This window comes from Aegilops tauschii, chromosome 4 (genome assembly GCF_002575655.3).
Source record: "Aegilops tauschii subsp. strangulata cultivar AL8/78 chromosome 4, Aet v6.0, whole genome shotgun sequence".
Classification (NCBI taxonomy): Eukaryota; Viridiplantae; Streptophyta; class Magnoliopsida; order Poales; family Poaceae; genus Aegilops; species Aegilops tauschii.
Genome location: NC_053038.3, coordinates 4,114,714 through 4,130,610, shown reverse-complemented (window position 1 = coordinate 4,130,610; position 15,897 = coordinate 4,114,714). Strand labels below are relative to the sequence as shown.

The window sequence follows — 15,897 nt, the reverse complement described above, 5'->3', positions numbered from 1 at the left end:
CTTTAAATAGGGCTCCATCGAAATCCGTTGAGACGACACCGTATGAATTATGGTTTGGGAAGAAACCTAAGCTGTCGTTTCTAAAAGTTTGGGGATGCGATGCTTATGTCAAGAAACTTCAACCTGAAAAGCTCGAACCCAAGTCGGAGAAATGCGTCTTCATAGGATACCCTAAGGAAACCATTGGGTATACCTTCTACCTCAGATCCGAAGGCAAGATCTTTGTTGCTAAGAACGGATCCTTTCTGGAGAAAGAGTTTCTCTCGAAAGAAGTAAGTGGGAGGAAGGTAGAGCTTGATGAAGTACTGCCTCTTGAAGCGGAAAGTAGCGCAGCTCAGGAAAATGTTCCTGTGGTGCATGCACCGACTAGAGAAGAAGTTAATGATGATGATGATCAAGGTACTTCGGATCAAGCTCCTACTGAACTTCGTAGGTCCACAAGGACACGTTCCGCGCCAGAGTGGTACGACAACCCTGTCTTGGAAATCATGTTGTTAGACAACGGTGAACCTTCGAACTATGAAGAAGCAATGGCGGGCCCAGATTCCGACAAATGGCCGGAAGCCATGAAATCCGAGATAGGATCCATGTATGAAAACGAAGTATGGACTTTGACTGACTTGCCCGATGATCGGCGAGCCATAGAAAATAAATGGATCTTTAAGAAGAAGACAGACGCGGATGGTAATGTGACCATCTATAAGGCCTACTTGAACAAGTGTTTTTCAATGAAGGACCTTGGAGAAGCTGCTTATATATTAGGCATCAAGATCTATAGAGATAGATCAAGACGCCTCATTGGTCTTTCACAAAGTACGTACCTTGACAAGATATTGAAGAAGTTCAATATGGATCAGTCCAAGAAGGGGTTCTTGCCTGTATTGCAAGGTGTGCAATTGAGCACGGCTCAATGCCCGACCACGGCAGAAGATAGAGAAAAGATGAGTGTCGTCCCCTATGCCTCGGCCATAGGGTCTATTATGTATGCCATGCTGTGTACCAGACCTGATGTAAACCTTGCCGTAAGTTTGGTAGGAAGATACCAAAGTAATCCCGGCATGGAACACTGGACAGCGGTCAAGAATATCCTGAAGTACCTGAAGAGGACTAAGGATATGTTTCTCGTCTATGGAGGTGACGAAGAGCTCGTCGTAAAGGGTTACGTCGATGCTAGCTTCGACACAGATCTGGATGACTCTAAGTCACAAACCGGATACGTGTATATTTTGAATGGTGGGGCAGTAAGCTGGTGCAGTTGCAAGCAAAGCGTTGTGGCGGGATCTACATGTGAAGCGGAATACATGGCGGCCTCAGAGGCAGCACAAGAAGCAATCTGGATGAAGGAGTTAATTACCGACCTAGGAGTTATTCCCAATGCGTCGGGCCCGATGACTCTCTTCTGTGACAACACCGGAGCTATTGCCCTTGCCAAGGAGCCCAGGTTTCACAGGAAGACCAGGCATATCAAGCGTCGCTTCAACTCCATTCGTGAAAATGTTCAAAATGGAGACATAGATATTTGTAAAGTACATACGGACCTGAATGTAGCAGATCCGTTGACTAAACCTCTCCCTAGAGCAAAACATGATCAACACCAGAACTCTATGGGTGTTCGATTCATCACAATGTAACTAGATTATTGACTCTAGTGCAAGTGGGAGACTGTTGGAAATATGCCCTAGAGGCAATAATAAAATGGTTATTATTATATTTCCTTGTTCATGATAATTGTCTATTGTTCATGCTATAATTGTGTTATCCGGAAATCGTAATACATGTGTGAATACATAGACCACAACATGTCCCTAGTGAGCCTCTAGTTGACTAGCTCGTTGATCAACAGATAGTCATGGTTTCCTGACTATGGACATTGGATGTCATTGATAACGGGATCACATCATTAGGATAATGATGTGATGGACAAGACCCAATCCTAAGCATAGCACAAGATCGTGTAGTTCGTTTGCTAGAGCTTTTCCAAATGTCAAGTATCATTTCCTTAGACCATGAGATTGTGCAACTCCCGGATACCATAGGAGTGCTTTGGGTGTGCCAAACGTCACAACGTAACTGGGTGGCTATAAAGGTGCACTGCGGGTATCTCCGAAAGTGTCTGTTGGGTTGGCACGAATCGAGACTGGGATTTGTCACTCCGTATGACGGAGAGGTATCTCTGGGCCCACTCGGTAATGCATCATCATAATGATCTCAATGTGACCAAGTGTTTGGTCGCGGGATCATGCATTATGGTACGAGTAAAGTGACTTGCCGGTAACGAGATTGAACAAGGTATTGGGATACCGACGATCGAATCTCGGGCAAGTAACGTACCGATTGAGAAAGGGAATTGTATACGGGATTGATTGAATCCTCGACATCGTGGTTCATCCGATGAGATCATCGTGGAACATGTGGGAGCCAACATGGGTATCCAGATCCCGCTGTTGGTTATTGACCGGAGAGTCGTCTCGGTCATGTCTGCATGTCTCCCGAACCCGTAGGGTCTACACACTTAAGGTTCGGTGACGCTAGGGTTGTAGAGATATTACTATGCGGAAATCCGAAAGTTGTTCGGAGTCCCGGATGAGATCCCGGACATCACGAGGAGTTCCGGAATGGTCCGGAGGTGAAGAATTATATATAGGAAGTCCAGTTTCGGCCTCAGGGAAAGTTTCGGGGGTTACCGGTATTGTACCGGGACCACCAGAAGGGTCCCAGGGGTCCACCGGGTGGGGCCACCTATCCCGGAGGGCCCCATGGGCTGAAGTGGGAAGGGAACCAGCCCCTGGTGGGCTGGTGCGCCCCCCCATGGGCCTCCCCTGCGCCTAGGGTTAGAAACCCTGGGGGTGGGGGCGCCCCACCTGACTTGGGGGGCAAGTCCCCCCCTTTGGCCGCCGCCCCCCTTGAGATGGGATCTCCAGGGGCCGGCGCCCCCCCAGGGCCCCTATATATAGTGGAGGGGAGGGAGGGCAGCCGCACCCAAGCCCCTGGCGCCTCCCTCTCCCTCTCGCTGAGCTTGGCGAAGCCCTGCCGAGATCCCCGCTGCTTCCACCACCACGCCGTCGTGCTGCTGGATCTCCATCAACCTCTCCCTCCCCCTTGCTGGATCAAGAAGGAGGAGACGTCTTCCCCAACCGTACGTGTGTTGAACGCGGAGGTGCCGTCCGTTCGGCGCTCGGTCATCGGTGATTTGGATCATGACGAGTACGACTCCATCAACCCCGTTCACTTGAACGCTTCCGCTCGCGATCTACAAGGGTATGTAGATGCACTCCTCTCTCTCTCTCGTTGCTAGATGACTCCATAGATTGATCTTGGTGATGCGTAGAAATATTTAAATTTCTGCAACGATCCCCAACAGAGGCGATGGCGACGTTTTCTGGCGAGCATCCGGAGTACGTCTAGGCCGAGCTGGAGTACTACTGGAAGCGTGAGGCGGAGCAGAAGAAGCAGGGGCCGAAGAAGGAGGACGAGGCCGGTCCCTCGACGGTGATCCCTATCGAGTCCTCTTCCGAGGAGGACTGGGCAGACTTCTCGGACGAGGAGGAGGAGGAGGAGGGGTGCGACGACCCGACGAAGGAGGAGTTCTGGGCGCAGTTCCGCAGCTCCGACGATGATGAGTAGTTTATCTAGTAGTTTGAATAAGTAGTAGTAGAAGTTCATGTATGAAACTATGTTGAATTTGATGTTTGAACTATGTGGAATGGACTAGTAGTATGTCGTTTTAAGAAATTTACATCTTCATTTTGGACCATCTATTGGAGTTGCTCTTTTGAACCATCAATTTGGACCATCTGTTGGAGTTGAGCTTTTTTCGAAGCTCCAAAACGCACTTTTTGACGGTCCAAATTTTACATCTCTGGTTTTGGACCGCCACAGACCATCTATTGGAGATGCTCTTAGTAAATTTTAGGTAGTTCGAAGTGCGACGCTGGTCAGATGTGTAGCGCCTGTCAGTCAGGCGCTGCATAGTGTAGTGTGACGCCTGGATGTCGGGCGTTACACGAAAAGGTTAGCGGAGCGGAATTTTTTCAAAGACAGTTTATTTTGTGAATTCTTTTCGTCTATAGGTCAAATTTGTGGATTTTGCCGAGGAGCTGCACCTGATCATGGAGAATGTGATCTAGTTGAGTGTGGGACAGACCCAAAGAAGGATGGCGGTACTGATCTTATGAAACTGGATGGGAAGTCATCGTAAACGCTTGAATTTGGAGGGTGTAGTTGCTGCTGTGAATCAAACCTTGACTGGAAGTCAGTGCCGGTCGTCTGGCCCAAATTTCGAACTGTCGCCACGGGGGCCATTAGATTAGGTCATCTAGCGCCGTTGATAGTGAGCGAATTCGCATAGGGCTCTGGGTGATGCGCCAACGCACAGCCGCCGCTACACCCAGAAGCCAAGCTTCTGGGCAGCCCATGCCCAAGACAAGTGAGCCCCTTTTATTTCCTTTCGTTTTTTCTTTCTTGTCGAATAAATGTTTGGGATTTGCAAAAAAAAAAAAAATTATGAACTTCAAAGCATGTTCCTTATTTTGTATTGGTTCTTTTTCCAAAATTTTGCACACAATAAAAAGTTGTTCCTGATTTTCAAAATATGTTATGAGTTTCCAGATCTCAAAAAATGTTCACCAATTTTTTTAAATTTTCAGAAATTTGAAACATTTTTCAATATATTAAAATTATTAATAACTGAAAAATATGGTCACAAGTTTAGAAAATGGTTTGAATTTCAAAAACATTCTCTGATTCGAAAACATTTGGCGAACTAAAATATGTTCATGAGTGTATAAAATAGTTTCCAACTTGCAAAAAATGTTCATGAATTCAAAAATAGATAGGCAAATTTCAATAAAATTTCGTCAATTCGGAAAAAAATTCACGGATTTGTTTTCAGGAATTTGAATATTGTTCGAGGAATTGCAAAATGTCCATGATTGGAAAATTGGTCAGAAATTTCATTAAATATTCGTGAGTTTGAAAAAGGTACACAAATTTCTAATGTTCGTGAATTCATAAAAAAATTCGTGAATTTGAAAAATCTTCATGAGTTTGAAAATTGTTCATGAATTTTAAATTTTTTCGCATATTTTAAAAATCATGGAGACGAAAATTATTCTTGATTTTTGAAACATTTTATGAAGTTCAAATTTGTTCACGATTGTAAAAAACTTTCAAGAATTTGGAAATGGCTCATTAGTTTAAAAAGAGTTCACAATTTGAAAAATGTTCAAAGATTTGAAAAGGAAAAAATAATAAAAATAAATAAAAAATAAAAAATAAAAACGAGAAATTACGCAATAAAAAGAGAATCACACTAACGGGGCGGCACATGCCGCGGGCGGGGGTGTGCGTTTGGTCGCTATTCCCCGACCTGCGCGGGGAATAGGTTCCTCGTACCTCTTGGCTAAGAAGAGTACGTGGACAAGAGAGCAAAGATTTTAGGGCGTGCGGTGCAAAACATGAGCCGTAATGCACAGTCACAGCCCAGCCCAACCTGATGCTTAGGGCCCTTTCAGATGATAATTGCTATTTGTCTCAAAAAGAAGATGATAATTGCTATGATAAAGATTTTGGGTCTCTCTGTCTATGCCCGAGGGTCAGTCTGTTACTACTCCCTCTGATCCATAGTATCTTTCATAGTTCTAAAATAAGGTTGATTTAACTTAATTTGAAACTATAACACTTATTTTGGATTGAAGAGAGTATTATAAAAGTAATAACTAGAATAACTAGACTTGGCTATGGACGTGGAGAGCTCCTATTCTGCGTGTTATGCATGGAATAATGAGCAAACGTGTGCCTCTACGCTAGTGAGGTGGCTGACCCGTCGCCTGGTTTTCTCGTTCCTTTGTAATTTTTGCTCAGGTAGCACGAAACGCTCGACCGCAGGTAACCGATGAGTGGTGCATGGATTTTTTTAAATTGGCCATGCTTAGTGTTGCAATGCTTTTTTTTACTTTTTTAGAATATATTATTATTTCACAATTGTCCTATATGAATGTCAAACAGTTTATGAAATTATCACGAATTTTAAAAAATGTTATGGATTTCTAAAATATAGTTATAAAGTAAAACTATTTGCAAAAATTAACTATTTTCATCAGTTTTAAAATTATTTGCTAATTTTAGAAAACAGACAATTATAAAATGGTAATAAAACTTCAGAAATGTTAACAAATCCATAAATTATTGCCAGATTTTCAAAATGTTCATAAATTTTAGTAATTATTAACGAACTTGCAAATAATCAAAAATTTGTAGAAAATCCCATGTAAAGTAAGGAATGTTGATTTATACAAATGTTCTGGGAATTTAGAAAATGAACATGAATTTTAAAATAATAATAAAATAAAAGGAAGCAAACAGAAAATAGCGACGAAAAAATAAAAAAAAGGATAATGAAAAATAAATGAAAAAAGAGAGGGGAAATGAACAAAATATAGAATCAAAATGATAAAAACATGACGGGCAACATAAATAGAAAATGTAAGAAAAAACAAGTAATTGCCCAAAAAGGGAAGAAAAACCAAACAGAAAGCTACAGAAAACCAGAAATAACTAAATATAAGAAAAGGAATCAGCGAGCGAACTCTTGCTAGCGACATGAGAGAAGTGTAAGTGGGCCTGGCCCAGAATGATCGGAGAGGGTGCATGTTTGTTTTAAAGTAAATCCAAATGTTTTAAAAAACAATCGCTAGTTTATAATGTTATTATGAATTTGTGAAAATGATTATTTTGTAGTATTTATGTATTTTATAAATGTTTGTGTATTTTAGAAAATGTTCACAATTTTTTTAAAATATTCATGAAAAGTAAAGAATGTTCGAATATTTTTGTTGTAAAATCTGCTTAATATTTTAAATATAATAAAAGGAGAAAGAACCACACAAAAATGTTACCATTTAATAAGAAATAAAATGAACATTAGAATTTAATAGAATCGTCAGAAAGAAATAAACAAGAAAAGAATAAAAAGATAAAAGATGAAATAGAAAATAAAAGGAAAATTATATATAAAAAACTCATTAAAAAATAAGAGAAAACTATTTTTTGGAGCGAAAAAATAAGAGAAAACTAGACTGGTAAATAAAAAATACCAATGGAAGATAAAAACCAGCGGAACCAACTCGTGCCAGCGACAAAAGATAAATGTAAGTGGACCTAGCCCAAACATCCCTTACACGCGGAATAGGAAGGGTGTACTAATGATTTTTGTTAAATATCTAAGCAATGAAGAGCCAAAGCTTGGTGTCGAACAATTTTTTGTTATAATTTCCTCAAAAAAATGGTAGAGTTGACTTTGGTTATCAATCAAACATACCCTAGACGAAGGGCAGGCAAGGCAATAGAAGTCGTTGCCGGGAGGAGAATGAGTAGCCATCCAAGTGGCAACTTAGAGTTGTCTCTGAAATAACGCCAGTCGAGGAGCCACCCAAAAATCATTCTACAATAGAGAGAGGAATATAACTCAGAGTTGACAAGAGATAAATGTAAGTGGACCTAGCCCAAAAATGGGAGGCACCAACATTCTACAATAGAGAGAGGAATATAAAACAACAAAATTATATCACTTCACCAACCAACCAAACCAAGCATAGAGTTTACAGTTCCCTCGCTGCTTGATGGATGACCTTCGATCTCTCGGCCTGTCCGCTTTGATTGGGTTGTCGTTGAGGGTTGGGAGGTGTCTGATGTCTTGTGTCGAGCTGTTCTTATTGGGGGTCTCTTGGCGTAGTAGCAATATCGGGGTTTGTGGATGTTGTGTATTCAGAGAGTCGGGGAGGGGCCGCATGTGTTGTTATGGGGTTTCTTGCCATGTGAGGAGTTAGTCCGTGCTTCTTTTGTATTGGTTTTCACCCGGTTTTCCATAAATTAACTGGGCAATTCTCTTCTTCTTAATTAATCGATGAGGCAAAACTTTTGCCTCCGTTTCGAATTTTTTTTTACAGTTCCCTAAAAAAAAGCATAGAGTTTACACATAGCCTGCGGGCAATCATGACACGCAAGTACATATAGTTGACAGACACACATGACAACAATTTTCTTTAACAGGGTTATGAGCACACCCTCCAAACCCAGACAGTCCTTGAACACCATCTACATGCCAGGAATCACATAGGGCCAGTATCTTTCGGCTTCCATTGCTACTACTGAGGACCCATGGCCGCGATCTGCTGCTCCAGCTGCATCAAAAGAATAATAGGTTAATTATTATGACCGGTCTATGGTGCACCGTGGTGCTCAAGTCACATGTTGTCTCAAATCAGTTACAAGTTGGTCCGCATCTTACTCTAGTACTTGTTAAGTTATGATGTGAAACAATGAAATTCCACTTAGAGCTACCCCATACATCTACTAAAAGAGACGACAAAATTAAGGCATGATCATTTCAAATACCTTGACTTATTAAGTGTTTCAGAAAACCCAAAAGTATATCTAGAAAAATTTCAACACCAAACAAGAATAAGATTCAGGTTATTCATTTTGATCCTAAACGTTATACGAGCAATCTATGGATTATCATACTAGTGAGAAATTGGAAGTCAAAAGCCAACATACATAAGGTGCTACCTGAATCATTGTTTGTAGCTTGTTGCGCACATCATAAAACTCATTCCTAACAAGGTCCAATGCCATGAGGCACCTGGAATAATGCAAACATACACATTATCAAATTCTGGAGAGATCAAGCGAACTGAACGGAAATGGTTCAGAAATTTTGATCCTGTATATGAAAACTAAAAGCTTATACCATCTCAGTTGTGCTATAAATAGAAGTCAAGCCCACAAGTTAAAAGAGGATCATCAAACATTAGCACATTCAGATAGTGAACCAAATTATACCAATCATGCGATTGCAGATCAAGTGAATATAATACTAGGTTGGTTTGAGCTAAATATTCAACTCGCAGGTTTATATGCAAAATTTGAAAAATACATAGAGTGGAGAATAATTACTGCATAACAAATATAATAAGGCACTGAGTACTAACCCTTCTTTACTTTGTGCCTCATAAAACTGACGGAAGTGGGTGCAGGAGAGATTCACTTTCTTAGCACCAACACTGAAAACATACCAAGAAGCCAATCAGGGAACTAGAAATTTCTCAAACTTATTAAACGCAGGAGCATGTTGATACACATAAGCATACTTCCGATGTCACAATAGTATCCTCAAGGTGTCATTTCTTATCATGGTTTTCAACACAATAGATTGTTCGATAAACTAGAAAAAATGGGTTTATGTGCAATAGCAGATTAGTAGTATCGGAAATATTTACAAAACCGACAAAGTTTTTCTTGCAGAGTCATAACGTTGGCATGCACGAAAGACAACTGAAGTTGGACCTTTTAATTATGGCTATACTACAGCGCAAATGACACAAGTCACATGCTCATGACGTACACACCACGCGCCGACACGTCCAGAAAACCAGAAAATGAACATTGGCATTATATAGAATAGCATATAATAAAATACTAGAAATGTTTGCGGAACGACAAATTTCTCATTCCTAACCTAGAATAATGCCATTGGTTCAAATGCACATTCAACAATACTAAATTTGTTTGCAAAACGGCAAAGTTTTCCAGGCCGAGCTATAACATTTCCATTGGCATGAATACAGACAACTCTGTTATGCAAAGCACAACTAAATTCAGCCCTTCTACATATGGTTATACGACAGCCCCACACGACATGGTTCATGTCCGCGCCATCACATCTAAACAGAAAAAAAAAAACATTGATGTCGTGGACATACCAAAAAACCCACGGTTGACATCACGTACATTAATACCCGAAATGTTCCCAAAATGATAGTTTTTCCCTTGCCCAGCTAGAGCATTGACACTGGGCAGTAATACCGGCAATTCTGTTACAGGAAACACAACTAAGCCCAACTCTTCTATGGTTACACAACAGCCGCAAACGACATGAATAAATGCCCCTGATATACCGGCACAGCTGAATAGAAGCAACATCGATACCACTGACATTCGAGAAAAACCACGGTCGTTGTTATTGCTGAATATATAGCATATCATTAATATAATATATACTAGAAACGTTCGCAAGACGACGGACTTATCCTCGCCGACCCATAACATTGCCATTGGCATTGGTACCGGCACTTCCGTTGCACGAAGCACAACTAAATTCGGCTCTTCAACTTATGACTATATACGACAACGCAAACGACACAAACTGCATGCCGATGACAAACACATTTGAATTGCACGACGTTCATAGTTTTTTTTTTTTTTTTTTTTTTTTTTTTTTTTTTTTTTTGTAAAAATGACATCGACAGTTAAAAATGGGCTGGGGAATAATGGGTTTATCATGGTCATCACCTGGCGCTGCACCCCTTGAGCTGATGCACCAGTGCGCCCACCCTGCCGAAGTTCACCACGGGCTGGTTCCTGCGAATCACAAGTTAAGCAGAGAGAGCAGACGAAATCAATACCAGCCAACACGAGATAACAAGAGCAGAGGGGGAGGGAGGGCGTAGGGGCCGCGGTATGGACAGCAGGTGGGCGACTTCGTTGAGGATGTTGTCGGCGTCCTGGAGGAAGAGGTTGACGACCTCGGCGAGGAAGCCCTCCTGCTCCACCGACCGCAGGTGTTGGAAAGCCTCGTCCACAATACCCTAGATGATCACACAAGAGGAAAGATTAGGCAATCCGGCCCAGTGATTCCAGATCACAAGCAAGCACACGGCGATTAGATGGGAGGTAAGGGAAGGGGACTCACCGTGGTGAACATGGAGTCGAGGAGGGCGTTGAGCTGGGCCTTGAGCGCGGCGGCTGCCATGGCGAGGAGGTCTGGGAGTCCGGCGGTGCAAGGGGCCAAGGGCGGAAGGGGGCGATCCGGGGTTAGGGCCGGCGGAGTGGACGAGGACAGGAGAGAAGTGCAGGTTATATAGCAGACTCACAATCGTCTCTCCCTCTCTCACGCGGAGGCATTTTGGCAGCCATTAATGAGCTTCGCGACGGCCAGCGTGCATGCAGCTACCGCTGGATGGATTGATACCGCATGCATGCATGAGCTAGCTGTTGCACGGTCTCTACAGCAAAGTACCAGTACACGTACAGTTGTCGTTTCCAAAACAGCAATGGTATTCTGCTGCTAAAAAAAAGGAAAACAGCAATGGTATTCTTATTAGATAGTATCACTTTTATAGAAAATCTTGAGTACTACTTAGTGCAGATTGATGATGATACTTATTCCCACGTTCTGGCTTTGGTTTAGGCCCTGAATAAACGGATGGAGGGAGTAGAGTAGGTGGTTATTCTACCTCACACATTTCGAAAAGATTTTATTTTGTTAAAACTTGTACTATGTAAAATAGGATCTCTGATTTGAGAAATAAGTACTTTGTGGCACAAGCTTCGCTACATAGAGTAAAAACTGAGAAATTTCTGCCAAGTAAGGTGGTCTTCGCCTGCCAAAGGCTCTGGTGGTGACACCGTCTTGGGCTCCACGGTGACCTCCGTCCTGCCGTCCTGCTGGTCTTGGTCTTGTTGCACTGATATGGAAACCTTTGCCTGATGCCTCGGGACTCCTCGCCTGCGCTTGCCTCTTTAGCACCAAAGAGAAAACAAGGACACTGTGCGCGCCTGGCCTCGGTCGTCATGGCTTGCGTCACAGAAACCTCGCGAGGTGCCCCTTGCCTTGATCTCTCCGCCCCTCGCGAGCCAGCCTGGTGAGGCCGCCCCCAAGGAGGTCCTGCGTCGTCCGCCTCGCGAGGCTTGGCCCCTCGCGAGGGTCTTGAGTGTTTGCTGATGAAGATGGGCCGTACGGGGCCGCTGGTGGAGCCACGTCGTGGGCCGCAGGCAGGCAAGTCTGGGGACCCCCGTTCCCAGGACGCCGACAGTAGCCCCCGGGCCCAAGGTGCGCTCGGACTTGGCTTCGAGGCGAAGCCAAAGGACAAGTGCGGAGCGCTGCGGGCCCCAAAGCCTGCGGCCTCGGTTGACGCGTGGCGATTAATGGGGCGTGGGCGGCCCCGCTTCCCCATGCCGCCTTGATACCCTCCTGGCTAGGCGGCCACTGCGTCCTACACAGTTATTTCCCCATTGCTGGTGACGCACTCCCCCAATTCCTCCGCCTCCTCGAAACCCAGCCTCTTTTCCCAATCCGACCCGAGCTCAGCCATCCCCGTCGTCATGGCACCGAGTCGAACGGAGATGGGAAAGATGCCCCTGTCTTCAGCCGGACCACCTCCGGCCATTGAGCGTGTCGTCTCTCGATCGTTGGTGCTCAACCAGGAGGCCATGGACAAGGTCCGCCTGGTGCTCGCCACCGGCTTCAACGAATGGGGAGGAACGGTGACCTGGCCTGCGTCCCGAGCTTCTGTCGATAGGACAGCCACCAAGGTCCAATTCTTCATCGACGCCCTGTGGGCCGGCCTGGTTCCTCCTTTCTCTGCCTTCTTTAATGCCGTGCTCTCCCAGTATCAGATCCATATGATGCACCTGGATCCCCAATCCATCGCCCTTCTTGCCGTTTTTGCCTTCGTCTGCGAGGCCATGGTGGGCAATGCCCCCTCCATTGCCCTCCTGCACCATTTCTTCTCACTGCACCTGACCGACCCTCGGCAGTGCTCGGGGTGCCTGAGCTTCCAGGCTGTGGCGGCGACGGCCGGCTCGGGGATTGACTTTGAACTCCCGCCGTCCGCATGCGGGTTTCGGACTCGGTGGGCGTATGTGGATGTTGGAGTGCTCAACCCCTTGCTCTCACCTCCGCTGGCGCCCGCCGTCCCCAGCTCCGGCTGGGGCCACGAGAGGCTCGCTGACCCGCGCCTCGCCTTTGCCTGGCTCCGGCTGAAGAGGCTGAAAGGCCTCGGTATAACTGCGCCCATGGTGATGAAGGAGTTCATCCGGCGCCGCGTCGCTCCACTTCAGTGCCGTTCCCGTCCGATGTGGGCCCTATCCGGCAGCGCGGACCGCACGAGGCTACAAGAGTCCGGGCTTCCCCTTGAGGCGCGACGAATGGTGCTCGAGGCCTGACAGGCGATCCTTCACCTGCTGACATGCCCCTGGAAGGTTGTCTTCAGTATTGCTGCTCGAACAGGGTGGAGTTCTCGAAGCAGATGCCCCCTTTCGATGAGTGGGGGCTGCGTCCGACCGGCCTTGAAGGGCCTCGGGAGAACCCTGTCTCCGTGGTTCCCCTCCTTGCCGCCAGCGCCGGGCTCACCCCAAGAGTGGATGCAGGGGGGCGAGCGCTGCTGGAGGCTGGAGGCGCGGCTGCTGAGGTGCCAATACCGCTCGAGGCTATCGAGGCGCCATCCCCTGGAGCCCATGACTTCCGTCCCGAGGTGACGGTTGAGGGGGTGACGCGATTCGCTGCTCCTGAGGTTGAAGCCCCCGAGGCCTCAACAGGTCATCATGAGGTGGAGCCCGAGGGCTCCCCTCAACCCAGCACGCCCGAGGTCGTCTCCTCGGGCGCCTCACCAGCCGCGCCCTACGTTGGTGGTCATGTCCAAGGCTTCGGCCGGCTCCGTCTGGACTTCGATGCACTCCGGAAGAGGAAGGGGTCTCCAAGCTACAGCGCTGACGCCTTCCGGCCATTGAAGCAGAGGAAGTACATTCCCGTGGACGAGTGAGTACCTTATCCTTGTAGTTTCTTGGGTGCCATCTTCCCTCCTAACCATGGCTTCTCAGGCCCCCTTTCGCTAGGATGACAAGCTCTTCCGAAGAGCAACCTCCTCCTTCCTTGCATCCTTCATTGACCTTGAGCATCTCACGCCGGCCTGCCACGCTCGGTGCAAGATCGGCGGGGGCATCGGGCGCGCCGGTCTGGCGCCTTGATCCTGTGCTCCTGCCGCCCTTCCTTATCGGCCCGGCCCGGAGTGTGGGAAGTGTGCAAGGGCTCCACCCTTGGTTACGGACGGCGGCTGGATGACCTCGATCCTCGCTTCTTCTTCGAGCGACGAGCCTCCGCCCGTCAGGGCCCCTGCCGAGGTCCGGATGGCGATTGGGGAAGCGCCAGCCCCCAGCCCCCTGCTGGAAGGGAGCCAGCCGCTTCGGATCCCTTCGGCAACCTCCGCTGTGGGGGACGGACCTGGTCGCGTGCTTAAGTTCGCGCGCGAGCGGAGTGTCGTCCGCCACGAGCTCTTTCAGGAGGCAATGGGCACGCTGAGCCGACTCGGCGAACAACTCGTGGGTGTTGACGCGCATCTTGAGGCCGAGGGTCTCCGGCTGGCGGAGGAGTGGCATCAGCTGAAAGTGGCTATCAACCTCGGGCGCCTTCAGCGTGAGCACGCCAATGCGAAGGCCGAGGCATCCCTGGCAACCTCGTGCGAGGCCAGCTTCCGAGCCCTGGAGGAGGCCAGGGAGGCAGACCATCGCCGCGCGGCGCCGAGGAGCGTAGGCAGGAGCTCCAAGCCTTGAACGCTTCCTTGGAGCAGCAGGTGGAGGCGCGCAGAGCCGCCTTGGCGTCGATGAAGGGTGCACTGTTCGACGAGGAGGAAATCTCGAGGCGCGAGGAAGCACTGTTGCTAGAGGCCACGGAGCGCAGCCTTGAGCTCGAGCGGTTGGATACGAGGGAGCGCTAGGTCGCCCAAGCAGAGGATGCTATCGGCGCGCGCGAGTCCAAGGCCCAGGAGGAGGTCGACCGCCGGGTGACCGAGGCTCACGCGGACCTCGTTGGCAGGTACGACCTAAAGCTGAAGCTCGTGGAAGCCGAAGCCGTGGGCAGGACCACTTCCCTCAAGTCAGGGCTGGCTGAAGCGGCACAACGCGAGAAAGCCGTTGCGGCCGCCCTGGTTTCCGTGCAGGCTGAGCTGGCCTCCGCCCGTGCCGAGCTGCTCTCCCTTCAGCAGCGGGTTGCCAGTGCCGAGTCCTTCGCGCAGGAGTGCAGGGAGGAGGCGCTTCGCCGGTAGACGCTACTGCGCGAACATGTCCCCATGCTTCGGGACCTCAGGACGAGAGCCAACCAGGCGCTTGGCACCATCTGCGATGAGCACGCTCCCCACCCACACGCCGAGGACTATGCCGGCCATCTTCGCTTCTTTACCGACTTCGTGACGCGCCTGGAGAGCAGAGCCGAGAGGGCTCGCGAGCTTGTTGACGAAAAGAGCCGGGGCCTCCTCGGGCGCGCATTCTCTCGCGTCTTCAGCCACCTCCTGAACACCAATCCTGACTTCATTTTTGACGCCGCCAGTGCCCCAGTGCCTGAGGTCATTCGGGACAACCTAGCGCACTGGGTGGGCGACAATGTGGATGCCCTAGTTAGGGTCTTTGCTTCTGACGACGACGCGGTGGTGGTCGCAGCGGATGAGGACGACGTGGTTGATGGCGGTGAAGACAATGACAGTGACGGCGCCGGCGACCTGTCCGGAAGTGATTTAGGGGATGAGGCGAGTGACATGTCCGACTGAGCCCGTGCTCCCTTATTTTGAACCTGCACGCAAAAAGCTTGGGTACAGCCCCTAACGATGTAAGAGCATTTTGTGGAGGGGGAGCCCCTAATGTAAATAGACCACCACTTTATTTCCTCGGCTAGGCTTAAAGTGTGCATTTGTGTGCTCGCGACACCCCTTGCGGGCTTGCTGCCGTAACTTACTTTGGTTCAGTCGAGCTTCAAACTGGTTTGGCGGCTGCGGATGTGCATTCCTTCTGAAGGGAGCCCCTCACGTCTCGTGAGGTTTTGGTTTCCTGAGGGGTCCGCCTGTCCACCCGAGAGGGCTTCGCGAGAAACGAGCGCCAGTGATGGCGAGGTGCGCGCGCAGCGTGTGTACGCCGCCGCCAGCCCCCGCCTGCGAGGCGCTAGGAAGGGGGGAAATAGCGGACGCAAATTTCAAACAAAACACGAATCCAGAAACTCACGAAATCAACACGAACGAGAAAGAATCCCCCCCCCCCACGACTGCTAATGGAAACACCACTTCAAGTTCAAGA

At 47.9% G+C, this 15,897-nt stretch overlaps 1 protein-coding gene and 1 pseudogene across 1 annotated transcript; one reads left to right on the top strand and one right to left on the bottom strand.

Annotated features, from left to right (window-relative positions):
* The window catches only part of LOC141021440 (uncharacterized), a 36,286-nt pseudogene extending 32,662 nt beyond the window's left edge, over positions 1-3,624 (top strand).
* Positions 3,625-7,869: 4,245 nt separating this feature from the next.
* Positions 7,870-10,933, bottom strand: LOC109769669 (histidine-containing phosphotransfer protein 2-like). The gene is made up of 6 exons (XM_020328396.4): positions 10,751-10,933; positions 10,525-10,646; positions 10,351-10,419; positions 8,991-9,062; positions 8,569-8,641; positions 7,870-8,180 (listed from the first exon to the last, which is right to left on the bottom strand). Exons 1-6 carry the CDS (start codon positions 10,808-10,810, stop codon positions 8,145-8,147), a joined length of 432 nt encoding a protein of 143 aa, XP_020183985.1. The 5' UTR covers positions 10,811-10,933; the 3' UTR covers positions 7,870-8,144.
* Between the last annotated feature and the right edge of the window lie 4,964 nt (positions 10,934-15,897).